The sequence below is a fragment of the Plasmodium inui genome (assembly GCF_000524495.1).
Source record: "Plasmodium inui San Antonio 1 unplaced genomic scaffold supercont1.10, whole genome shotgun sequence".
NCBI lineage: Eukaryota > Apicomplexa > Aconoidasida > Haemosporida > Plasmodiidae > Plasmodium > Plasmodium inui.
The window spans coordinates 421,421-448,634 of record NW_008481844.1 but is presented as its reverse complement, the minus strand read 5'-3'; the positions used below and the strand labels follow the sequence as shown (position 1 = coordinate 448,634).

General features: G+C 44.7%; 6 protein-coding genes across 6 annotated transcripts; 5 read left to right on the top strand and 1 right to left on the bottom strand.

The window, feature by feature from the left end:
- Positions 1-826: 826 nt before the first annotated feature.
- C922_02811 (acyl carrier protein) lies at positions 827-1,528 on the top strand (the record flags this gene model as incomplete). Its single annotated transcript, XM_008818410.1, has 3 exons — positions 827-875; positions 1,050-1,264; positions 1,376-1,528. 3 exons carry the CDS (start codon positions 827-829, stop codon positions 1,526-1,528), a joined length of 417 nt encoding a protein of 138 aa, XP_008816632.1.
- A 1,444-nt stretch (positions 1,529-2,972) lies between these two features.
- C922_02810 (hypothetical protein) lies at positions 2,973-4,235 on the top strand (the record flags this gene model as incomplete). Its single annotated transcript, XM_008818409.1, has 1 exon — positions 2,973-4,235. The coding sequence occupies one exon, from the start codon at positions 2,973-2,975 to the stop codon at positions 4,233-4,235; it is 1,263 nt and encodes a 420-aa protein (XP_008816631.1).
- Positions 4,236-4,764: 529 nt separating this feature from the next.
- On the bottom strand, positions 4,765-6,450 carry C922_02809 (hypothetical protein; the record flags this gene model as incomplete). The annotated part of the gene is made up of 6 exons (XM_008818408.1): positions 4,765-4,857; positions 5,208-5,320; positions 5,505-5,659; positions 5,799-5,879; positions 6,056-6,173; positions 6,366-6,450. The coding sequence occupies 6 exons, from the start codon at positions 6,448-6,450 to the stop codon at positions 4,765-4,767; spliced, it is 645 nt and encodes a 214-aa protein (XP_008816630.1).
- Positions 6,451-7,390: 940 nt separating this feature from the next.
- C922_02808 (hypothetical protein) lies at positions 7,391-8,065 on the top strand (the record flags this gene model as incomplete). Its single annotated transcript, XM_008818407.1, has 1 exon — positions 7,391-8,065. The coding sequence occupies one exon, from the start codon at positions 7,391-7,393 to the stop codon at positions 8,063-8,065; it is 675 nt and encodes a 224-aa protein (XP_008816629.1).
- A 1,398-nt stretch (positions 8,066-9,463) lies between these two features.
- Positions 9,464-16,186, top strand: C922_02807 (hypothetical protein; the record flags this gene model as incomplete). Its single annotated transcript, XM_008818406.1, has 1 exon — positions 9,464-16,186. One exon carries the CDS (start codon positions 9,464-9,466, stop codon positions 16,184-16,186), a length of 6,723 nt encoding a protein of 2,240 aa, XP_008816628.1.
- A 1,813-nt stretch (positions 16,187-17,999) lies between these two features.
- On the top strand, positions 18,000-26,426 carry C922_02806 (hypothetical protein; the record flags this gene model as incomplete). Its single annotated transcript, XM_008818405.1, has 1 exon — positions 18,000-26,426. One exon carries the CDS (start codon positions 18,000-18,002, stop codon positions 26,424-26,426), a length of 8,427 nt encoding a protein of 2,808 aa, XP_008816627.1.
- Between the last annotated feature and the right edge of the window lie 788 nt (positions 26,427-27,214).

Here is a 27,214-nt window from a genome sequence, read left to right as displayed (position 1 = left end):
AAAAAAAAAAAAAAAAAAAGAGAGAAAGCACATTCCATCGAATAGAGGTTAACTGAAGGCAACACCCGCTGCATCCTCAAGAGAGAAAAAGAAAAGAAGCCTACTTTGTAACAGCCACAGAGTGCTCAACCACATTGGAACTACTCACGAAGAGGGGGAATAGAAGGGGTTAACACTCACTTCTGTGTGAATATAGAAGCAGGCCTACATCACATATATGTGTATTCCCGGTGTGCCCCTATCTGTGTACCTACGGCGAGGTGTCGCGTTTTCCTGTTTTCCCCAGCGGTTCGCCCCCACGGTGAGTAGGTCGCTCCCTCAGAATGCGCTGCCTCTACACACCGGGCAAAACCGTCGACCGAGGCATAGAATTTACATCTTGCACAGGACTTCCCACACCCGCCGCAACTGCTCATAACACCCAATTTGGATCATCCTCCCTGAGGAGGAAAATTAGGAAGTGTTACTCTATTCCTTTCGACCTTGTGTCAATTTTTTTTTTTTCTCTCTTTTTTTTCTTCCAATTCCTCACAGCACATACGAATCGACCGTTCCATCCTTCGCGAGTCACTACTCATTAGGGATGCTCACAAGTGGGCACTTCGCTTCCCGCACGCCGATACACTTGTGAGTGCCCCGGTGGGAACTACACCAAACGGTTGATAAAGGAGGACAACCAAGTTCAGCAACTCGAAAGGAGGCGAGAGTGCTAAGCGAGCGTGCTGAGAGAGCAACTGTATGTCCATCGAACAAAATAAAAAGGGAAGAAAAAAAATTAAGCAAGGACAAAGGACAGTCCCCTGTTTTGCACTACCCCGACACAACTATGATGAAGGCCATACCGCTTTGGTTCGTTCTCGTATGCGGCGTGTTCGGTAAGCATTACGTGAGTGTTGCGTTTTACCTTTTGGGGGGGAGTTTCACTCGACTGAGTCCCCACTGGGTACCTACTGGGGGGGGAGTGTAAATGCCCCCCTCACCGCTGATTCCATAACTGCCGCTACCCCCACGGCCCCTTCTATCACATCGCTACTCCCCCCCCCCTGCAGCTTTCCGACACTCGGGGAACAACCGGCTGTGCCAAGAAACGGGCAACCGGAAAGGCTGCCTAAACTACAGGAAAATCAAAAATGATAACGGCACGGAGGGAAAAAGAGGTTATACCTGGTCTCTGGGAAGCACATTTGACGAAATCAAGAAAGTGATTTCTAAGCAGCTGTCAGTGGAGGAAGACAAAATACAAATGGAGTCAAATTTTACCAAGGTGTGTTCCTGAGTAATACATCCTCGGTTTAGGGGTATCAATGTGGGAATGTCCATTTTACACAGTTTAGTGCCCCCCCATTGTTGCGACCACACTACCACTCCAATTCAGGACCTAGGGGCGGACAGCCTGGACTTAGTTGAGCTCATCATGGCACTTGAGGAACAATTCAACATAACCATCTCGGACCAAGATGCATTGAAGATAAGCACTGTGCAGGATGCGATTGACTTTATTGAGAAGAATAAAAAATCGGATGTGTGAAGATGTCCAGAAAGAAACTATTTGGCAGGTATTCCCAGGTGCTTCACCGCACTGGTCAAAATGAAGACGGCCTGAGGGGTAATCTCAGGGTGTACACCCGGGCGAAGTAGACTTGAAAAACGGGGCAAAACGGAGAAAATGGAGTAGGAGAAGCAGCAGCGGCAGGAGGAAGGGAAAAATCATCAGAAAGAAACCCAGCTGTTTTCCTACTTATGCCACTTGGACACCTGCTCCATTTCACCACCACACCCAGAGAGGCACCAACCGTTTGGCCACGCACTGAGTTGCTTCCAACATTTGACTCTCCTTTTTATTGTGAACATTTTTCTCTATTCATTCGCAAACTAGAAAAAAAAAAATAATAATAAATAAAAAAATAGAAAAATAAGATATAGATAAAATCCCTCCTGGCTTATACATCGCAGTGTGATTCACCATGTGGTGGTTCCTTCCTGGAGGAGACACATCCATTGTCACGCTGGGAGAAGCATCCAGGTGTGTATCTTTTTCCCCCGTGACCAAGCTGCTACGCTTTTCCTGCCCCCGAGGAGCCATGCGCACGGTCTAACCAAGCCTATCATTGTGCTAACCTCGAACTAGTTAACGTGTTTGTGGAAGGGGGCAGCGACCCTTGCAAGAACAATGCTAAGTGGCATGATGAGATGTTCGGCACTTCTTCCTATTCCGTTCCTTCTGCTTCGCTCCCCCCGGGTTTCTCTTTCCTCACGTGGTTACCTCGACAAGGAAAGTTATCTCCCTCCACACTTGCGCGAAATCACTTCACATTTTTTTTTCCCTTTTTTCGCGAAAGGGGAAGAGGCGAGGTCGTTTCACTCAAACGAGGAACACAACACAGGTAGCCAGAGTGACATAAACATTTGCACTCCTCATTGTCAGCACTGTGCGCAGATTAATAGGTTAAGTGTGAGCCTTTTATATTTTCTTCGAACTCGCTCCCAACTCGTTTACGGAAAAGAAGAAAAAAAAAAAAAGAGAAAATTGGCAGAATTGGCAAAATTGTGAAAATATAAAAGGGGATAACGAGCCACTGGGGGGGATTCCTGACCCGAGGGTAATTCTCCCCATGGCGAACTTACTCGACTACTCCCCTTTTTTTTCTCTTTCTTAAATCCCGGCGGAGAAGTGGCAAATGCAAGTTGGCTGCCCAAGGTAGGAGCAATGACAGGCGAAAATGCTTCTCAAAAGGTACAGCAGAGCGGAAGCGCGTTGCAAAGGGGAAGCACGTTGCAAAACGAAGGAGCATTAACATGTGCATGTATATCCGACGAAGTTGAAGCTCCCACCAGAGTGACGTCACCTCTGTGTCGGTTGGGACAGGGCATGTAGGAGTGGAAAATACCCCCTCGTTAACACTACCATCAGGAGTAACAACACATGCAATGCGAAAAGAACCCATTTGAAGATGCCCCCCACATCTTTCCAAATGGCACTGTCCAAAAGGAGCAGCCTCTCAAAGACCGTGCTATGTTACCTCCTCCTGATGGCTCCCCTTTGGAACATTACCACCACGACGCTCTGTCACGGGTTCAGTTTAAGACGCACATCCAAGTTAGAAGCATTTCTAACTCGAAGGGACAGCGCAAAGAAGGGTCTCTCTGACGAACATCCGCGAAGGAATAACTTCACGAAGAGGGGCAACACCGTTATGTACACTAAAAATGGAAGCCACACACAGAGGAAGAATCACAACACGATGTATGCACATGGGAAGAAGAAGGGAAAAGACAAAGAGGCGTTACTCCAGGTGCGGGAAATTCTAAACAGGCAAATGTCACTCACGGGGAATGAGCCAGACGAGCATGACGATGAGGATGATGAGGACGAAGGTGGAGGGGCGAAACGCAAAGGCACCTCTAACTCTCGCGCAGGACAAGAAAGAAACACTCAGAAAAAGCACGCGGGTGCCATGCCAAAGGGCCCATCGGGGGAAAAAAGCAAAACGGCAGACCTGTACCTGCGCAATAATATCAAAATAAAGGCTAGCTTGAAAGAGGAGGAGCAGCAGAAGCGGCAAGCGGACGGTGCTAAACTCGGCAGCGACACGGAAGAGGAACTCCTCTCCAGTGAGGACCCCCTTACGGAAGATGCCTCTTCAATGGAAGACACCTCCCCCGATGAGGAGGACGAACAGGAGGAAGAACCCATCACAGAAGAAGATCTAGACACTCTAAACAAAACATGCGCAGAAAAAATGGACAACGTGTATAACTACATCAAGAAGGAGTCCTACCGATTTAATCTGAACAACATATCCAACACTATGTTTGAAAATGAAAAAATAAAAATAAATGATAAGACCATGGTAATTAAACACATAAGTCACATCAAGAAGAAAGAGAATTTATTCATCATCACTCCATACGATCCCTACTACGTTAACTTCATATACAATCACTTCGTGAAGGAATATAAAGAACTGAAGTTCTACGTTAAGGACAGGTCGGTGTATGCACTTGTCCCCCCTCTGTCGGAAAATCTAAAGAACGAAATTAGAATAAAAATAAAGGAAAAAATTGAGGACTCCAAGGGGACGTTACGCAATGTCAGGAAGCAGATTTTGGCCAAGCTGGAGAAGATGCGTGGTCGAATTGGGAAGGACATTTACTTTGTGCAGAAGAACCAGATACAGAGTCTCCACGACCAGACGCGCAAGCGGATTGAAGCCATCCTCAACGAGCTCCGCTGATATGGTTAAGCTGTGTTAAGGGGTGTTGAGCGGTGCTGAGCGGTGTTATGTGGTCTTAACCCTGGTTCGCATGGCCACTCACTGCTCCCACCTGGGGACATTCGAAAGGTTGTCCCTAATTTGATAACTTTTTTTTTTTCTTTTTTTCTGTTATTGTTCTTTTTAGTTTTTAAACAAATACACAAACACGCGATTGAGCGGAGTCATTCGCACATGGTAAAAAGTGTGAAAATGAAAAAATTTTTGGAAAAAAAAAAGCGACGCCATGGGTTATACCCAATCGTGAACACATTTGGCTAGTCACTATTACGGGGTTACTAAAACAATAGGTGGATCGAGTGGGGACAGTCGCGTCTCCTCCGTGCTGTCCTAAATGCATCCAATGAGCTTCACATTCGAGCCGCACGCTGAATAGGTAACGCTGAACGGGTGGGGTGGAAGCAGGTTAAGGGGCGCAGTCAGATTAAGTGGCGAAATGGAGTAGCGAAATGGTGTTGCCCTCCTGGGGGACAAGCCCATATTTCTCGCATTATTTTCTCTCTCTCCCCTTAGCATACTTCTTTATCGTGAAGTTAATAATATCGTTGAGGGAATAAGTCTTGTTGTCCTTTATGAAGGTATTCTGCGACAGGAGGGGCACAGGGGAATGGGGAAGCGACACAGGTGTAGGAACATATACGTAATGTTAACCTATAACCACCTGTTAATGCAACTAAGCGCAGGGCTATTGTCAGGTGCAGCACAAAAAGGTTAACACATCAGATGTGGGTGAAAAAAAGGGCCCCCATTTGTATGAAGGCTAAGATGTTGCCTTAGTATTAGCGTTTTCGTTAGCATTTGAGTCTGCGCGTGCTAGGGGGTAGTCCTAGGTGATGGGTGGGACAGAACACGGAGAGTCAGGTTCGAAGCAGACGTGAGTGAGACTCCTCTCCCGACGGAAGAACGCCCAGTTAAGGTGCCTCGAATTGTTACATTTCTCGAATTGTAGGAGAATTTCTTAAATAGCTCCTCCGCGAAGGTAGCTTCGATGATCCCAAAAACGTCCAGGTGAATCTTTAGGGGCTCTATTTTGTTAATCTGGACTTCTGGAAGGAGGGAAAAAGGGTAAGTGGCAGCCGTTGTGAGTGCGTTTCCGACGAGGGTCACAATATCGTACGGTTGCTCAGCTGGGCTTACACATTTAGTGCTTTGCGTGTTTGTCTTTCTTTTTTTGCTTTTTTGCTTCTTCGCCTTTTTGCTTCTTTGTCCCTAGCCCGGTGGACGGCTTACTTATCCGGTAGTCCTCCTTCAGCACGAGAAGCAGAAGATTGAAGGTTATCTTGAAGAACATCACGGACGCGTCGCCATTGATAACTTTGGCCTCCTTCTCCTTCAGCTTGATGCTGTTGAAGCATATGGTAAATCCCTCCACGTCGTGGTTGGCCCTGCGGGTAGGAAAAAAGACGCAAAAGGTACAAGTGCAACACATGTGAGCAGATGACCTTGCAGTACATCATCCTCATACGAGACATCTGCGCAGCTCCGGAAGGCTCTCCACGTAGGGACGCTAATTCTCCTCATTACTTCAGCATAAAGTTTGAAAGGTAGACGCTCAGGCCGTCCTTTACATTGTTCAAGAATCTCGGTTGCAAGTGGGCCACACAGCTTAGGAGAGAATGGCACAAAAAAGGGGGGTGATCAGAAGGGGCGGTCAAAGGGGGATGGCGAGGCGGCGGCGGAATCAAATGTAACGCTTCGAACCCTTGCACAGAAAGAGGAATGTATAAATGCATGCACACACGAGAGTTACTACATTCCTATGGAGAGCGCAAGGTGTTTACCTTATCCGAACAATGCTGAACGTTTTTTTGTTTATTATCAGTTCTGAATTATCGTAGATTCTGTCCAGCGTATTTTTTATGTTCATAAATTTGGACATGTACATCAAGTGGTCGTACTCTGGAGGAAGGGCAAAACAGGAAGGGGGAAAGCCGGGAGAGAGTTATAGCATATATGTGTAAGGGCACAGTTAGGTGCGGGCAAAAATTGGATAACGGACCAATCGTAGGTGGCACGAATGCCTTGTGAGAGTGAAATGACATCTGCGTGGGTGCTCCGTGCAAGTGCGTGGAAGCGCGTGGAAGGCCTTACCCTGATTGAACTTGTTGATGATCTTCCCCAATTTGCTCGTTCTTAGTGCCTTGGACTTTTGAACATACCATGGGTTTTGGGCCATATTAGCACTCTACTTTTGACGCGGGTGAAATGTGAGCAAATTTGTAAATAGATTTTTTCTTCTTCGTTCCGCGAAACATCCTCATGGGCTTGCTTCCTGCATATGAAGGGTTTATTTATATGATATGCTTCTATATTTATCACGTCAATGTAGGGGGAGCGGGTGAGAAGCACGCTAATCCGTTTCTTCCTTCCTTCAAGAAGGAGTTGCATTATACAATGTAACTCTCTACCTGCCCTTTAAAATGCGTTCACAGTGAAAAAGAGCGCTGCTCCACCGTCCGTCATGTTGTATATACTATATACACCTTCTCATGATGTTAATCTGTACACGCAGAAATGGGGCATATCTTTTTTTGGGGAGAAGAATAATTTCGACGTGCCCCTCAAGGGATCTCCTATACTGTTGATACACGAAGCTATTGCAACACGTGAACACGTGATGTTTGCTTCGTTTTTTTTTTTTTTTTTTTTTTTTTTCCGCGTCAATGTTCACATTTTTTTGGCAATTCTTTCTGAACGGTTCGGGTGAAATATGAACAGAAGTAGGCCGTATATGAAGTTTCATTTTGGCTGTTTTTTTTTTTTTTTTTTTTTTTTTTTTTTTTTTTTTTTTTTTTTTATCCCCACTTTTGCATACAATGATACATTGCATGGTTGTTTTTTCTGAGCAGTGGAGGTAAAGAATTGCTTACAATTGGCGACGCCTTCTTTTTTCTCCTCAAGAGTATCGATGCCACGTGTATCTTCGTCCTGTTCCTCACGCTGGTGACACGTGTGGGGCACATTTGGGGGGTGCCCGTTTGCATCACTTCATCTGTGTCGCGGCCACCACTGGCAAGAAGATCCCCTTTCTTACTAAAAAGGTTCAACAGAGAAGAGATAATCCCACTAGGACCTACTTCAAGCAAAGGCACAGAAACGGAGAAAGCACGAGGAAGATGGGACTCAGACTCCTCGCGCCCCTCTCACAGGTGATGCTACTCCTAACACTCGTACTGTGCAATAAAAACGTAATCGAACTGAATTATCAAATAAACACCCACCCAGGGGACAACGCAAAATGGAATAAACTAGGACACTTTGTACTGAACAAAAATCAAATTCTCAACACCTCAAATGGCTATGAACAAGAAAAGGATAAATTGATTGAGCAGTTAAAGAGACCAAATTTTGACTACGTCCTATTTCAATTATGTGACGACGCAGATGAGAAGACGTGCATACAAACATATGTAGGAAAGAAGAAAATTCAGAACGTCGATGACTTTTTCCTACTTATAGGATTAAATAATAACTACTTGCCTTACATTTTAAACTACAGAACGAGTGAAGAGTTGGAAGAAGACACGCAGATATTCTGTGGCATGCTGGCCGTTAAAGTTCTGTCCGTGTCTGTGCCCATCACCATTGCTGACTTGAAAACGGAGGAGAATGTTGCCAAACCAAAGGCCAAGCCGAATGAGCAAGCTGAGAAGGAGAAGCCGAAATCTTTTATTCGAAAGTACTGGATTTATGTGGCCATATTTTTCTTATCCATGTCTATATCGAAGCACTTCACGGAGAGTATGCAGCAGGGGGCAGGGCAAATGAGAGGGGGGACCCCCAGTGGATAGAAAGTCCCCGCACAGCTCAGAAGTTATCACTTCGGATGCACATCTGTAAATTTGCGACACCAGTTTGGCGTTTTATTCGTCAGCCTTTTGTTCTTTTTTTTTCTCATTTTTTTTTTTTTGTTCATAAAATTTGGCTTCCACTTTGGCAACCTTTACACTCCCACTGCGCTGAGAGCAGAGGGGAGACGTGGAAGGTGTCCGATCGCCGACATGGCTTGTGCCCACTGTGTATACATGCGAGTGTGCTCGTGAGACCATTTTTTTGTGATAACAACTGGTAGCTTCCACAAGGGGGCCTTCTCCAATTTTGGAACCCTCCAAATGGTTAGCAGCAAAGTGGAGGGAGAGAAGGAACATCAAAGTGCAGCCCAAAATGGGGCGCAAAGACTACGGGCCCCACGCAGAAGGAAGCAGGGAGAAATAAATCCCCCACGGTGCAGCTTTCCTTCCCCTCGGCAGTGCCCCTATTAAGGGTAATAAAACCGCATCATTCACAAGACAGGGGGGGTGCCCCTTGTGGATAGGAGTGTGTACAATAGGCATACCGATAGAAGCGTGAGAGACAGGCAACCGAGCTGGAAAGAATGTAGATTTCTTGTTCCTTTATTTTTTCCTTTTTTTTCCCTCTTTTTTATTTTTCTTCTTTTTTTCCTTTTTTTTTCCTAATTTTTTTTTTCTCCCTCGTTCCACATGTGTAGAAGTAGCCATGACCCGTAACGCACAGTGTGTGTGTGTATCTAACGGTTTGATTGGAAGAGCTAGCCAATACTGGCATTAGAAAGAGCACCTTTTCGATCGCTTCTTAACCCCTGGGTGGTGCTAAGATGCAAAGTCATCTACCTTCGCGTGTAGGTGAAAATTTCAAAGGTCAGTCTCATATGCTGTGCATATAAAACGAACCCCTCAAAAAAGGGAAATTATAAAAAAAAAAAAAAAAAAGAGACAAATATCGGGTTCAATCGGCTAAGGGGCGAAACCAATGATGCACGAACGAAGGAGTGAACCCTTACGGTAGACAGGCCAGAATAACCGAGGGAGGCACAACGAACTCGGCGACGAAGGAGCACCAAGGCAGAGTCGCATGTGCTAGCAGCTGCTTCGGCTTACGTGCAGACAGCGAAGAAGAGAAAGCAAAGGGGAAATTAGGGGAAAAAATAGAGGAAAAAGTAGGGGAAAAAATAGGGAAAAAATTTGGGCAAAAATTAGCGTAAGAAATAGGGTAAAAATTAGCCTAAGAAATAGGGTAAAAATTAGGGGCAAAGCTAAAGACATCCATAGAGACATCCATAGAGACATCCATAGAGACCGCCTTAGACACCGCCTTAGTGAAAACGTTAAGGGGTAACCCCCAAGGGAGGAGAAAAACCGCTCACCGCTCCAACCCGCCGAACCCACCCGATGAGCACGGCCAGGGCGGTGAGTGGCCTGCTGTTGTACGGAGCGCTGCTCGTGGCCTTCCTGGCCAGCTACGGTGGCGTCAAGCGGCTGCTCGGTTGGGGAAGCGACCCAGTGGGGAGTGACCTGTACAGCTACGTCACAGATGTATGGAGAGGGAGCGGCGAAAGAAATGCCCTCTGTTTGTTTCTCCAAATTGGGTGTAGAAAAAACGGAAATGCCAATGAAGATGGGAGGAGGAAGGAAAATCATACAGAACTGTTACACAAAATAAACATGAACAAGGTAAGGAAACTGGCAGACGATGAGCCGAACAAAGATTTAGTGTCATACGTTAGTAAGGCAGAAGCGAACTACACAGTGGTAAACCTGTTTGAGTACTTCGTTAAGGGAAAGAAGAGAGATAACGGAAAAAATGAAATCTATGTAGGTAATACTAATACACTACAGAGGATTGTAATCATATGCTTCAAGCCGACTCTAAATTTCTCGCACATCATTACCCAGCCTAGTGATGCCCTCTACAAAATCATAAAAGACGAAGAAGGAGAAATAGTGACGAAGAGGGATTACCCTCTTTTATTTTATGCAGAAGAGCCTAGCTGGGGAATGAAGAATGTCATGTCCACTGGGATGATTGAGTTCTTTGCACCTCCATTTGCCAAATTCGCTGCCGACATTGTAATTAGATGTGCCAACACAGAAATAAATGAGACGTACCCTTTTGAGGACGTGATTAAGATCCGTATTCGAATTCCACGTAGTAATGAAAAAATAGTAGGCCTGAGCACAGACCCCAAGGATAGAGAGATTTTCGAACAAATAGTAGACGAGGATGTCGATGAGTATGAATTTGGAACCTATAACAACAGAGTCATAGGGTTAAAATTGGCAGATGCAGAACTAGATCCAGAAAATTGCTTCAAAGTGGTTTATTATGGAGATAAGAAACTTTCGCTAGAAGTTGAGTACCAATTCTCTAGGTGCTTAATTTTGGATAGACCCGAATTTAAGCTTCGGTATTTTTACCTCAATAAGAAAAACGTTGGAGACGAGTTTTCTTTTTCCTGCTCCTTCACTTACAAGGGGAAGAAGAAGACGGCCACGTTTGGAGAAGACGACATCAGTCCATTGACGGATATGTATTTGATAGAACCAGACAGGAGAGAGTTCCAATACTTTAATGGAGTTCCCTACAAAATTTGCCACTTTGAATATGATGAGGAGAAGAAAAACTCCACACAGGTGTGCGAAAGGACGATCAACGAGTTCTCTCTCTTTGTGTACAACTGCGAGACGATGGAGAGTGGGCAGCTTCAGTCGGAAGATCCAGTAAAAACGGTGAAGTATCTAAATGAGACCCATCCTCTGGAAGATTTCAGCGATATCACCTTTTTCTCCAAAGATGTAGACATAGAAAACGTACGCTGGAAATTTCCAGACTACAAGTACTTCATGACAGCCTACATTAACCATGGCCCGCATCCCCTCATCATCGAATGTGTCATTCCTAATAAAGCGAAGGATACCTTCCAGAAGGCGAATATTCTCCTCTACGTAAAAACCAATTTGAAGGATAAGACAGTCTCCTTCTGCGATTTTAAAAGCTCCAGATTATATGATTATCTGAATACATACATCAGAGGGGACACCTGCGAAATTAACGTCACTTCGAATAGCACCTTTGGATTTAGATGCCCAGATGCAACTGTGAAGAAGCCTAGTTATTGTTTTGTCGAAATGTACTACCTCGGATATCTCTACCGATTAGAAGATCTCTTCGCGAAAAATATCGTTATATACTCTTATAAAGACCCCAAGATTTCCCTAGCCGCCTTCACTAGCAACCTCACGAGGTCTTACTCGGTGGAGTGCTTCTGCGTCCAGGAGAGTAACCACAATAAGATAGAGAAGAGAGTGACAGTAAATTACATAAATGAGGACCAAGTGTATGATTACAATCCCATCCCCAAAGTACCGTACGAATCGGTGATATCACACCCGATGAAGACTCACCTTTGCGATTTTTTGGGAAATAATTCAGTCCTTAAGCCGACGAGGAAGAAGCCAGTAAACTATATCTGTGATGTCTTTCCCAAGCCGATGGATTATATCGCCATGAACTGTCCTACCAATCTTATCGATGAAGAGAATGAAAAAATCCTCTCCGATCTGCTTTACAAATATGAAAATCCAGGAATAAAGGAACAAATAAGGGCCTTCGGAAAGAAGAGAAACAACTACTCTATGTCCTTTCACCTGCCGAAAGAAGCCCCCTCCTACGTAATCAATCGTTACATGCAAAGCGTAAAACACATTGATGAAATGATCCCAGGGGTTCTAGTCAAAGATACGGTTAATATCAAGATAGCTAGAATGAAGAAGACAGTTGCAGGGATGGAAGACCCTTCCCTACCACCAGACGAAGATGACGAAATTAATAAAATGTATGCCAGTCATTTGGGACTCCCGAATAGTATTCACGAGGGACTCTTTATCTTCCAGCTCCCACCTTACATAAAACGAAATGCCATCATCGAATTCGCATGCATTAATGATAAGACGAAAAAGATGGGCAACACAGGAAACAACGGCATTATGTCCGTCCATCTCAGGACGGAAGGGATGAAAGTTCACGGATGCCACTTCTACAAGAATAAGGAAGAAAACAGCATTTTGAAGAACCAGATAAAAGTGGGTTCTAACCAGGACTGCGTTGTGCAGAGTAATGGCGAAATTGAATACATAGGAATAATTTGTCCAATTCAGAGCAAGTTATATTTGACCCCCCCGGGGTGTTTCCAAACAGCGTATAATAGCTCCGATGCACTTCTTCAGCTCAGCAGCTACGATAAGGATTTCAGAAACTTCACCAATGATAAGGGTGTCTCTTATTTGAAGATCCCACAAAGCTTTGTCGGTTACCTGAACATCTTCTGCTACTGCAATGAGGAACCGCCACCATCGGAGGTAGCCGGGTTGGTTGCAGCTCCGAAGAAGGAGAACAAAATTAACATCGAGCTGAATGTCTCCAATAGGGGCGTCACTAATGTACAGAAAATAGACCAGCTCTACGAGTCAGACTTCCTCATAGGGAACGAATTCGTCGATAAGAGGCCCACGCCAATAATGAGAAAGAAACACATCTGTGATTTTACCAGGGAGGATAGCTCCTTGGCTCCCCAGGACGAGTTGCTCGCCATAAACTCCTGCTTCGTCGATCTGGAGGAGAACCTCAGCCTCGTGGAAGTACGCTGCCCGAGGAACGTCAATCCGCCTGCCTCCGACCGCTTCGGCGCTATGCGCGGAATGCGCAGTGCTGCAAGTGTCGGACTGGTTAGTAGTAGCCGTATTGCTGGTACCGCTGGAGTGATGACCGGACATGGGCTCAACGGGGCCCTCCCTGCGGAGGATGAACCCCTCAGCGAGGAAGAGCTCAGCAAATACAAGCAGATCAAATATGTGCCGGAAGAGTTCGAAGACGTAGTCCACATGAGCGAAAAAAAAAAGCTGCAAGACATCCTCCCAGGAACGATAATCCTCGATCGAAGTAAAAAGTTCGGAGAAAAGGGAAGATTCACATTCATCACCCCGCTGATAGTCCAAAACGACATAGTCATAAAACTCTCCTGTGATAACTCCGAAACGGTTATCGGGAATAAAAAGGGAAAAAAGGGAGTCATTGTTGTAAAAATACCCAAGCGAGTAACAAACAAAAGGTTCTACGGGTGCGACTTCTCTGGAAATTCTAATAAGACATTTTACTATTCCGAGGTGCATTCTCTAACCAACTCGGATAAGGAGTGCCACATCGGGTTAAAGGAAAACATCATCGTCAGTTTGAATTGTCCAAATGGAAAAATCAATCCAAACAACTGCTTCCACAATGTATATATAAAGAGCACTATGGATCAGGAAAACATAGAAAACGTGGAAAACATCTTTAACGATGTGAAAGTGATTAATACGAATTATCTGTTGAAAAATTCGTCTGCTTTTTTGATCATATCGAAGATGAGCAATACGAGGGACCTTAACTTTTACTGCACCTGTGAGGATTACGATAGTAAGAATGTGGGCACTATATTCCTTAACCTGCCCCAGAACCCATCTTCCACATCTAAAGACAAGTACGCCTCGGAAAAGAGGCTCGTTCTTGATGTGCCCCCATATTATACCAAAGAGACTTATGTTTGTGACTTTAGTGATCGCCATTACAACATTGTGAATCGGTCAAGTGTAGACATGGAGAAACTGTTGAGTAAATATTTGCAGGATATTCTCTCCTACCAACGCGATGAATTCACACACTTCAGTTTGAATTTTAAACTGAGAAAGGAAATCATGAAGAAGCAGTATATCGAATATGTTAAGAAACAGATCCAGCATTATCGGGACAATCCCCCCAAGGTGGAGGACTACCCCGACCATACCCTCGTCTACAAGTGCAACATCGACTTGAGTGCCTTTGACAAATTTGCGATTAAGTGTCCCTCCAGGAAGGGAAGTCTCCCTTCTAGTGAGGAAGGCCTCCCTTCTAAGGAACCACAACTTAGTGCACCTCGTCTGATATACGCGTCCAGTCTGGGTAACGACCCCATCTCTATGGTAAAAGGATTGAATAACCTCCTCTTCGGTACCATCATTGTTAACAAAACAGAGGAACAGAACGTTTCCTTTTTCGATAGAGGAGAACTCGAACTTATTATATCTCCCTATGCTGACTCGTCGAAGAATCTAAGTTTCTCCTGCGAGAGTATGGGACAAGACGGAGTCAATCGCGTCATCGGTTATGCTTCCATATTTGTAAAAAAAAATAACAACAAAATTCTGGGCTGCGATTTTATAGACCCTTCAGATGTTACCAAACAGGTGCATCCACCCAGATCTAGAGCAAAAGAAACAGGCGATGTTACCACTACATACAGGAACAACTCCTTCGAATTCGAGATCGAACTCGTGGAGGGGAAAAACATATACTGTAACATTGAAGCGATAGAGAACGACGTCGTTGGGTTCAGCTGCCCGCATAACTTCCTCACTGCCCCTGAAAATTGCTTCGAGTCGGTGCAGATAGAGGGGGTAGACAAAGAACTAGAGACACACAAGCTAGAGAAGCTACTCAAAGGAGTCCAGATTCTTAAAAATAAAATATATGATGTTAATTTTACCCCGACTTACATCATCCTTCCGAAAAAAATACCCAAATCGATGAAAATCTTCTGCACATGCAACTCGGTGAAGCTCATAAAAACGGGAATCATCCAGATTAACATCATCGGGGACGATTTGAATAATTGGTTTAAGAAAGAGATCACTCACAATATCTTCGCGTACGAACGGGGTAGCTACTTTTACGACTTCTCCTCTGGGCCACTCAACATCAGCTCTGAGAACGTACTCGATATAGATGCTCTCCCCATGGGGAAGCGAGCCAAGGGAAGTCGCCATAATCTACAAGGCGTAGTAGCAACACCGGGGTTTGGAAGCAGAAATGTGGAGCTCCTCGCGCTAGGAGATGAAGAAGAGGAGGGGGAAGAAGACGAGGATGAAGCGGAGGACGATGAGGAGGACGACGACGACGAAGTGGAGGAAGAAAACGTGTTAAACCCAATGCGCACAAAACAGGTGCACGAAATCACCGTAGCGACATCGGAATTCAGCTCCGTGAAGGTTGTGTGCCCCTTGAGGAATGCCCAACACTTCAGGCAGTCCAAAATCAGCCCAGAAAATTTCTTCGAGTATGTCTATGTCATCGAAAAGCATGCCACCAAAGATGAGCTAACCGAAGCGGAGAAAGAAAAGATGGTCACGGATCTGGTGCAGGGAAAAACAAAAGACTCTCTAAATAGCGATGAAGATGCAGATGGACCGAAGAAAAGAGAAAACGAAAAGGATAGAGATAAAAACGAAATGAAGGTCGACTACGACGAGATGGGGAACAAAATAATCGTCGTCCTAAAGACAGAGAGACCCAAAGCAACAATCGAAGATGCAGAAAAATTCGATCATCCCAATGATCAGAAAGAGGAACAGAAAAGAAAAAAAGAAATCCTAACAATAAAAAACATAAACGACGTTATAGAGTTTGTTCATCACGAAAAAGAAATCAATGAAAATACCTATGCGGGGACGATTCATTTTTCTCCTCTCCTTCTGAACGAAGCGAAGTTTTTCATTTCCTGCGACAATTCGCTGACATTGAATGAAAGTAGAAGAGGGAAAACCGGGATCGTTAAAGTTGTCGTGAAGCCAAACTATGTGAATATATATGGGTGTGATTTTGTTGGTGATTACTCTACTCATTTTTACTTCAGCCAGAAGTGGGAATTCGTCCCGAAAAATTACGTGTGCGAAGTACAAGTGGAGGATGACTCCATAGTAGGGTTAGCCTGCCCTTCACACACCAAGTTGTACCCATCAGATTGCTTCGATAGTGTCATTAAAGATAACATGATTCACAAAAAGGATTCTCTAATAGAAGCAGTTAATATGTTCATCTACAAAGAGAGGAACAAACCGATTCTTTCCTTCATCCAGGTGAAGCACATTTTCGCTAGCCACTTTTCCTGCAAGTGCTACGATTCTGCCAAAGGTGACTACAAAGAGGTCACCATCAAAATTAACTACGAGCCGTATGTCATGGGGACGCCCAGAAAGAACCTTGGCGGCGCGGTCATTCAGTACAGCGATGTAGACCTGCGACTGCCCTCCGTGCAGCACTGATGGGGGGGAACCTTCTTCTGTTTAGCGGCCAGTCTGCTGATTAGCGACCAACCTGCTTCTCTTTAGCGAACGGATCACCTCCACGCCCCCTCCCTCCTCTTCCACTCTTTTTAATCTTTTTTAAAAATGCGAAAATTCCCTTTGTCTTTTCCTTTGCGCCTTTTTTGTTAACAGCGTTTGCAAGGGTTTGCCAGGGCACTGGGAGAACGCACAATCAGTGCAAGTGTCTATATGTCACGGATGTGCGCCCTTTTTGGCTGCTCTCACTTTGCATATGCTCCCACTTTGCAACTGTTCTCACCTTGCATCTGCTCCCACGTTTCATGTGCTCCCACGTTTCATCTGCGCCCAAACCATTTTTCTATAACTGACACCACTCCATCGGAGTACACAGCGTCTAATTCTTTGCGTCGAAAATGAATTGCGCCCTTGAGAGGGAGCACGAATGATTGGAAGAGCGGAGAGGAGCAAATTCAAAGGGGTACCTTCTGGTGGGCGATGGGAGAGACACAGAGATAGAGACAGAGGAAGAGATAAAGAGACGTAGAGAGAGAGACTTACCCCAGGGAGGACCTCCCCATCGCGATGTGGAAGAATAAAACCCGATCACCGCATCAAAGCGATGTGAAATGGTTCCTCTGGTGAAACACCCCAAACAGTCATCACGAAAAAGGGTCCATACAAGTATGCACATGTAGTGATGCTTCTTTTCTTCTTCTCATTACGGGACAGGCTCAGTTGGGGGGAAAAATCCTCATGGGGGATCCCTTTACCATTTGTAGACTCCCCCCTTTTTTTCCGGAACGACATCGTCCCTCGGTGGCTCGAGAAGTAATCAAATAGGAATGCTCACAGTGGTGTGTCCTCGGGGAGAGGAAAACACCATTCGTTGGAGGTATGTCCCTCCCTTGTGCAGTCGCGAGTAGCTCTTCCCCTCTGCCTCTTGCCTCTCTGTGTCTCCATTATCGAACTGTGGAAAGGCCTAGAAAGGGCACTACACGCACACACACATAGATAAATATACATGGATAGATATATATATAGATGGATACTCCCTACCAAACGTAGTAATCAAAAGATAAGGAAGGAACCCCTAGACAGGTCAAAAAAAAAAAAAAAAAAAACACACACACACACGCGTAAAGAACATTTAATCGCTCGCTTAAAAAAAAAAACTTCTCAGACACGCCAGTACGCACATACTTCACAAGCGTCCCTTTGTGTGTGTATGCTGAATTAGCGTAATGCGTAGCCTGTAGACGATGGATTCACTTCTCAATGGCAGTTATTTATACCATCACGCGAGAGATGAAGGAAAAAAAGAGGATGACAGGGGGGCCGACGTCTCTTGGGGACACAAAAATGGTAAGATAAAGCAAGAATCGAAAAAAAAAAAAAAAAAGTAATAATAACTAAACAAGGTGAATAAAAAACCACGTTCGACCACGCCATGGCGTGATATTCTTTTTATTTATTTATTTTTGTGTTTCTCTAATCTCTTTCTCACCTTTACTGGGGATGAGGGATACCTACACGATGCCAATGTGACGTTAATTCGACAATGCGCCTGTCATAATTCAGCCTGCATCTCTGTAATTTTCCCGCATCATCGTTCACTAGCGCATTGGGGGATTTTTTCCATTCAGTTGTCCGCCCCTTCCCCCCCAGCACATACACACACACATAGAAATCTTGGATACGCACTTTGACACTCCGTTGGACACTCCGTTGGACACTCCATTGGACACGCTCCACCGCTCAGCGCCGCTCACTACCCCTCACCACCCCATGTGTCACCCTCCGCGCGTCCTAAATGGGGAAGCTCGCTAAGTTAAAAAGGCTCCTTCTTCTGCTCCCTCTTGTCCAAATCATCCTTGCGCAGAATAATGACGGACGGGCGGGAGTCACCTCTAAAGGAAGGGTGCATTCCTCTGGGTGGGTAACCGATGGAAAGGGCGACGAGGGAAGGTGCGTCAGGCGAAATGCCGATCCATATGTCTTAGGGAGAGACCCCTTCGGAGGCATAACCAAGGGAAGGTTCTCCCCCAAAGGAGTGCACTACGGTGAGAGGAACGACTCAAATGAGAACCACTCCCTTTTACTTCTCCTCAAAAGTCAAGACAGGAGAAGGGGTGTGAAAGGGTATTATCTTGGAAGATTCCCACTTGGGGAAGACTCAGCTATAAGAGAGTATAAGCCAAGTGGTGCCATAAAAATGGTAACAAATCATCTACATAGTCAGGCAAAATTCTGGAACAATGATATAGTAATCATTGCGCATGAATTGTTTGGAGTGTCCCCCATGGGGAAGTTATCCACGAGGAGGGTAGCCAGACATTTGGCAGAAGACGACGACAACGATGATGAAGAGGATGACGGGGAGGATGATGGGGAGGATGACAGCGAGGATGATGGGGAGGATGACAGCGAGAATGGCGGTGACGATGATGACGACGGGGAGGAGGAGCAGCAGGAGGAGGAGCAGCAGGATGATAATGAGGAGGCGGCGGAGGAAGAGGAAGAAAAAGATGAAAACGCTGCGGGGGAGGAGGATCCATATCAGAGCAAGTCGTCCCTCAAGGGAGAGGACGAAGATTACCAGATCAAAGGAATGGACTTAGAAGAGGATTTGGCACCAGAAGATGATGAGAGCCTTGTGTTTGACGTTTCAGATGCTTCGGATGAGACCTTTGACAAGGTGGAGGAAGGGTTCGAGGGGACAATAAAAGGGAATGATGAAAAATTAAAAGAAGCTGATGAAGACGTTGAAACCTTTCAATCTAGCAGCACGAACAAAGAGTACGTGTGCGATTTTCAGGCACGCTTATCCCCGAAAGAGAGCCCAAAAAAGGCAGTGATCTGCGAAATGAAGATCCAAGAACCCCTCGTCAAGGTAAAGATTGTGTGTCCAACGAAATCCTCAGACGGAGATAAATATGCTTCGATGGAGTACTTCCCCAAGAAAGCTCCATACGTCACTTTGGTGAACAAAAATGAAGATTCTGAGACGGAGAAAGACTTGTTGAAGGAGAAAAAGCTAGCCGTTCTCATACACGGGGTTATCATACCTCCAAAAGTTAGCGAGAAGGAAAACGAATTAGAAAAGGGAGCCATTGAATTCATCCTACCTCCAGTATTTAAACAAAGAAAAAAGATATATTACATCTGCGACAATAGCAAGTCAGTTGAGGATAGCGATAAGAAAGGGGGCAGAGGAGTTGTCTCCATTTCGATAGAACCCTATGGCCAATCCGTTAAGGGATGCAACTACACTGGAAAAAAAAAACACTTCTTTACTTACGATTATGAAAAAGATAAAGACATGAAGCACCCATGTGTGTTTCATGTAAGCGCTGGCGAGATAGGAGGGATTAGATTTCCTAAGGGAACCAAATCGACTACCTGTTTCGATCAAATGATTGCTCACTCATCGAATCAGCAGTTGGACAAGGGGAAGAAAAGTCTCAGTGAAATCATAGACAGCGCAGTTGTTTACAATAAAGACTTCGAGGCCAAGTACTTCAAAATAAAGTACTTTAGCATTCCATCCAGTTTCCGAGATAAAATCCACTTATTCTGTCACATACACTTAGAGGAAGGCGATAAAAAACACATGGTCTATATCAGCATAAATCAGGAGATAAACCTCTCCGTTTTCGATCTGTATGAATCGTTTTCTAATGTGAAGAAGGTAATACAAGTTCCCGAGAAGACAGAAGGGAAGAAAGAGTACACATGTGATTTTAAAGATAAGCTAGACAAGACGGCAGATCCAAACGAGAAGAAGGTTATCATCTGCAGGAAGAGGTTAACTGAATTTGATACATTCCATATGAAGTGTCCAATGAAGAAGGGCAATTATGAAAAACTAGAAATGATTCCAAAGACGCTCAAGCAAGAAACGGAGACGAAAAATATAAACGTCCTGAAGGTACAACTAGAGGTACAGTACCAGCTATTTAAAAAATACCTCCAGTTTCACGATAAGTATGGGACCTACCTCCCTGATTATCCTTCCTTGCTCAACTTTCCTCTGAACCGAGTGGCCAAACTGGAGTTGAAAAAGAATTCCATCTTCAAGAATCACAAAGACTCTTCCTACTTTGATGAAGTTCCACTTCCATCCGAAGGGTTAGTGAAACTCCTCGCCTACTTAGATGCACAAGAGATAGTCGTCCTAAGGAAGCAAATACCTAACCTGGATATAAGTGAAGACCAATCTGAGGGTAACTTCTTCGACTTGAAAGTTCAGATACCTCCCTACATCGACACAGACGAACCTTTGTATGTGCTCATGGGATGTAACAACACGAATGATGAGGGCAACCTAGGCATCGTAGAGTTAGTCTTATCGAAAAGCGAACACATCGTTAAGGGGTGCAACTTTTCCAGCCTAAAGATAGACCACTTCACGAACAACGTGGGATCCACAGAGCAGACGTGTGATATTACAGCCTACCCAAATGACATAGTTGGTTTTAACTGCTCCAAGACGAACGTGCCGGAGTCCGACCAAGAGGACAGCTCCGATGACCCCAACGTAGTCATAGAGCCGGAAGGATGCTTCACAGAAGTCTATAACAAATCCCACGAAAAGAAAGACATCACTACCATCCTGCCAGGAGCTTTAGTGTACTCAAATGGGAAGAAAAAAAAGTCCAGGTCATTTATAAAAATACCCACAGTTCCAGTTAAAGATAAGTTGGAGTTTTATTGCAAGTGCAAAATAGATAATGTGGTGAACTCCATGAATGTGAAGGTACTTGGGGACAGAGACAATGAAAAGACAGCTATCGTAGCGGAGAAGAAGAAGGCAATCATAACCGAGAAGGGGAATGAGGAAGATGGAAAAATCTATATGTGCCCAAATAAGACCCTCATTGAACCTAAACTGGAAAAGCTAGATGATCGTTATGTGAAGAATATATGCGAAGTAGAGGTGAAAGAGATAGACAGCTACGTTGAGCTCTACTGCCCCTCGAAAGATTTCTCCATCCACCGGGATATAAGCCTGAACTACACCACGGTGACACCAACCAAGGAGGACACTGAAAAAACGCTTAACCAGGAGGCGCTCGACAAAATCATTCCCCACGCCGAGATCCTACACAATACCAGAAGCATCCTCCCTCTGAAGAGTACTACCAATGACAAGGAAAAAGTGGACCTCTCTCATGTTTATTTATTTTTCCCCTACTATGTTAAGGAAGAACATAAATTTAATATTATATGTGATAATAGCAAAACGTTCTTTGAGCAGAAGAGGGGAAGCTCGTTGACGTACGAGATTACCGTTCCACAGAGGAGTAAGAAAGTCAAGGGATGTGACTTCACTACTCCCAACACATCGGAGATCTTCCTAAACAAGCCTACAGAAAATAACTGTTCGGTAGATGCAGTTCCGAAGGATGTAATTGGGTTCGTATGTCCCCCCGATTCAGTCAAAATAACTAGCTGCTTCAAAGACGCAGTTGTGAATGATAACCTCACCAACATCTCGGAGATGCTCCATCTGAAGAATAACATCGCCAACTACACACACAAGCACAAATTTAATTACATCCAAATACCAAGTGTCATCACGGAAGACTTCTCTTTCAAATGTATATGTGTGAATTTGCAGAAGGACTACCAGTTGAAGTCTCCTCCAAGCGACAAGCTCCTCGATGTCATTTACCAGAAAATAGACATAAAGAAAGGAGACAGCTACACCAGAGGAGATGCAAAAAATAAATTCCTAATGAGTGGCCTAGATCTATACTTGGCTCATAAGAAAAACAAACTGATGAGTATCTTCCAGAAGGTGGATGAGAAGAAGCCATATGAGGATGAAGCCAACCCGGAAGAGATAATCCAAGAAATAGCCAACGCAGAAACATATGATGATGGAATGGCTTCTACTTGTTCCCTTTCACAAATAATAGACAACTACATCTCGGGAGACGACTACTCTGTGTATACCAATGTAAGTGACGACTCCTTAGAAGAAACGATAATGAAAGAAATATCAGCGCTTGACAAATCTCACTTCAAATTGTACACCCTCACGGTCAATTTCAAGGCATCCAAACTGATAGAGCCGAAGAAGCTTAAAGACAACCAGTATGTGTGCGACTTTTCGAAAAAGATCCTACTCCTACCGGAACCTTTAAGTGAGGAGTCCCCACCCGAGCTCCACTGCAACGTTGCACTGAAGCCACTGGACACACTGTATGTTAAGTGCCCAACGGTGAAGGAAACTTACGCCACTGCAAAGGGGAAAACGGCAGAAAAAGATGATGACGAGGACAAGGGAATCATTACTATCCTGGAGGATGCTGCCACCGGTGCTGATCTTGCCAGTTCCTCTCCCATGGACGATCCCTCTTTTGTTAAATACTTCGACTCAGTCAGTATGAAGCCGAGTGAATTTTTTAAGAAAGTTCTGAAAGATGATGACCAGGAGGAAGAAGAAATAGATAAAATCCTACCAGGTGTAGTCTACACATCTCTGAAGGTGCTGAAGAAAAGCGACCCCTTCACCTCCTACGCTGCTCTGATTGTGCCACCCACTATATCTCGGAGCGAATTTTTTAAAGTGGAGTGCAATAATAGTGCATACAAAGATGGAGCAAAAAATGGAGGGTACAAAGGGATCATCCATTTGAATATCTCTAAAAGTGAGAAAAAAACCATAGGGTGTGACTTCACCTCTGCTGGTAGCACTATCTTGAGTAAAGGCATTGACCTTCCCACTGGACAAGAAACAAAGTGCGAAGTGGAGGTTACGAAGAATGAAATCTTCGGCATTAGATGCAGCGATGATTATACTTTTGATCCAGTCAAGTGCTTTCACGAGGTTCATGATAAGACCGAGAAGAGTAAAAAAATCGAGGAACTCATCCCAGATGTGCAGGTATTCTCTCTACCAAACTCGAAGACAAAAGTATCCTATGGAAAAATCCCATTAGACTATGTGAACAAGATAAATTTCTCCTGTTCTTGCAATAAATCGGATGACAACACAAAGGGAACCATGAACGTAGTGGTGAACAAAGATGAGGTCGAACTGGAAAACATGAAAATGACAGATGCAGTGAAACACGGTCAGGTAAACTTCTGCAACTTCTTCGATGATGACGAGCTCGTCTTTAAGAAGAACCCAGATAAGACGGTCCAATGTAAAGTCGATGCAGAGCTGTTCTCCGAGGTAGTCGTAATCCTGCCTAATATAGGAAGTGGCCGCCTGGACCGGGACTACACAAATTTTTCTACGACCCCGCAACTAGATGAAGGGAAAGACATCAAAGTTATTGATGATGAGAAAGGTGAAGTGTCCCTAACCAGTGCTCTAAAGGGAGTGTACGGAAATAGAGTCTTCTCCTTCGAGAAGAACTCGAAAAAGGGAATCGGGTTCAGCTTCTTCATCCCTCCCACGTTTGAGAATAAACACTTCAAAATAGTCATTAAAGAGTCGAAGCTCCTCGCCACCGAGAAGCAGAGAGGAATCATTTTCATCATCGTCAGGAAGAATGTAGAACCTGGTTCTCTCAAGATGTGTGATTTTACATCTAGTGAGTACTCTCTAGCTCAGTTAGACGCAAAGAATAACGAAAAGGTATGCAATGTGAAGATAACCAAAGGAGACATTTTCGGCATCACCTGTCCTAAGGGATTCTACCTCTACCCGGAGGCCTGCTTCTCCAACGTTACTCTGGATTACTACAAGGGGGAGCTTCACGTCGAAGATGAGGAAAAAGAAGGAAACGATGAAGAAATCAACTTCTCCGAGAAAACCAAAACGAACATGCGATTAAAAGATTTGTTACATCTAATTGGAGACGATGACACCAAAATGGCTGATTTGCAAAAATACTCAGAATTCTCCAACATCACCGAAATGCTTAATTTTGAGACCTTCCATTTGGGTTCTATGCATCTAGATTATCAGAACAACTACACATCTTCCTATGCAAAGGTTCCAATGAAATTTCGAAGCGCCATTAAATTCTCATGCAGCTGCTACAGTCCTACGAAGAAGGTGTTCGGATCGATGGACATCGAAACGGAGTATGCGTCTTCCGAGGGGGAGCCCAAAATTCGGGAAGACCCCTTTGTCCAAAATAAGCTTCTCCCGTTGAGAAATAAAATTAGTATAGATGCAGACGAAGTGGAACCCATTGAAGAGATAGATACAATGGAAGATTCAGAAGCGGCAGATTTAGAGGGATGCAAAGAAGACGGAACATGCAGCAGCAACCTGCTGTCCCAAGGAATCAGCTACACGTGTGACTTCTCTCAGGATTCTCTATTCACTCCCATCGAAGGGAAGATACAGAAGAACACATGTACTGTCGATGCCCAAGCCTTAGATGTGGTAACTATAAAATGTCCAGCCATACCCGACCACGTGCACAAGGAAGACGCAGTCAGTGAAGAGGAAGAGACGGAAAAGGTAACCATCACCATAGGTGAGGAAGAGTTTGTCACATACCCGGAGGAGAAGACAAAGAAGAAGACATTCTCCCTAAAAGAAATCTATGATAGGGAATACTACGGTATGACTAGCGAAGAAGTCATAAATATGAGAAAGTTAGAGGCAGGATGGGACAAGAAACAGGTGTATTATCCAAAACGGGTTCTAGACCACGTAATCGTAGCAAATAAGGTAACCAAACTGGAAGATGTCCTACCAGGGGTGCTGCATCTACAAAGTAAGGTAAACGACGAATTGAAGACAACTGACTTGATAAAAGACGGTGTGGTCCGATTCCTCATTCCACCGTATGTGAAGAATGACTTCCAATTTCACCTCTTCTGTGGAAAGTCATCTGAGGAGAAACCAAAAGGGAAGAACACGTCCCTCGGAATGATACATATAAACGTCTCTGCCAACAGGAGAGAACTTCAAGGCTGCGATTTTATAAACGATAAGGAGGAGGACCCCGACTCAGTCATTTTGATCAATAAACAGGAAGAATCGGATGACCACATGTGTAACATTTCCCTCATCCCCAACACCGTCGTCGGAATCAACTGTCCATCGGAAAAACTCCACCCAGAGAACTGCTTCCACGAGACGTACTTTATCTCTGATTCGGAAGAAGCATCTGTCGGTAGAGATGATATCGACCAAACCAAGGAACAAATTACAAACGTCATTAAGGGAGCTATACCTGTGTCCAATTTCTCCAATAAGAAGAATACCTACACATATCTCATCCTCCCAAAAGATATGAAAGATCTGGAGACATTGGAAAAAAACTTCTATTGCATGTGTGATAGGGACGTAATAAAAATGAAGATTGATAAAATTTACTTAAAGAAAGAAAAGGAGAGCCGAGTCGAGAATGGAACCTGTTCCTACGACAGCGTGAAAGATGTCACCACGTGTAATGTCGTAGAATTGATGGAGAGTCTCCAAGATAAAGACAACACGACGTATCACAACCAATTGAACTTATCAAGATGGGATAAACTTATTTTAAAATATCCAACAAATGAGAAGAAGGATTATGAAAAAATATTTGTCAATCCAATTAATATAAAAGACAAGGTACTCTTTAAGAGGATCCCTACGCCCATTGAAGAACTCCTCCCTGGAGCTATCACCACGAATAAACTTAACTCAGTCACCAAAACTATTGAGCATACCTTGAGAGTCCCTCCTTATGTTTCCAAAGAAGTGAACTTCTCTCTAGAATTCAATAACTCACTCACCTCCAAAACGGTAAATGGTAATGTCACTTACGGAGGTATTGTCAAAATCTTTATTCGCGTCCATGAAGGGTACAATGAAATCAGTGGCTGTGATTTTAGCGGCATGTATAAGGACCTTTTCAGCCACAACTTCGACCCTAATTTGAAGGAGAGTAAAACATGTTCTGTCACCTTTGGCAACAATAGCTATGCTGGGTTTGCTTGCCCAAGGAAATTTCACGTCCTTCCGCAGAATTGCTTCGAATCGGTATATGACAATACTGATAAAATGAAAGAGAAGAAACTCGTCGACCTTTCGGAGAAAGCCGAATTCGATTTCGTTCAGTACAACGCCCGTGGCGTCAGCCTATCGTACGTGACCTTTAAGCAGGACACCAAAGGGCACAACATCTCCTGCAAGTGTGTCTCCACTGAAGTCACCCACATCATCAATGTGATTTTCCAGCCTGACGTCGACCATTCCCTCCCCAAGACGCGTATCCGCATAAGGTACGTCGACTTGAGCAAGGCCACCTTCAGTTCGCACCTTCGCGGGAGGTGAACGGTGAGGAGGCGAAACGGTCAGGAAGGCGAAGTGATAAGGCCCAGCAGAGTGGAAACCAAAGATATTGCGGCTCTCACCGGGGTGGAACTCCCATACGCTAAGCTCCACCAAGCCCTGCGCAGCTGCAACTGTAACTGCAGCTGCAATTGCAACCACAGCCGAGGCGGTCAGCGCATCCCTGCTCAGTCGACTCGCTCCCCACCAAGTGCAACCCCACGACCATTTTAAATGGATCGTTTCTACACTTCTTTTCCAGAAAAACACACTTAAAGGGGCTCCCATATCGTAACTTCACCCCGGATTAATCGTATTTTTTTTTTATTTTCCTTTCTAGCACTTTCGCTTTGGGTTTGCCTACCCATATGGGGGGGGTGCCGCGGGTTCTTCTTTGGAGCTGGGTCTAATGGTCAGCTCAGTGCCCAGATAAGATGACCTTCTTGATGGTCACTTTTTCCACCTCGTCAGCCCCCTCCCCTCGGGCTTCTTTCACAGGTGTTCACTTCGCTGTGCAGTCAAACGGTTTGGATGGCACGATGGCCAGATTAGTGGATAGACCCATGCAGCGCTAAACCTACGTGTTTGCACATGGGAAGTTCAAACAATGCGAAGGAGGAAGATCTGCGCACGTCAATAGAGGTCTCCGGTGTATGCTCCCTCTCTATGTGTCTTTATCTCTGTTCCCGCCCAACTGCGCGAGGTATTCACTGGGGCCGCCTCCGCCCAGGCAGCGAAAAGAGGAAGCAGTTCGGTTTACTTCTTCACTGGTGAGTGGGTTTATTGTGTGT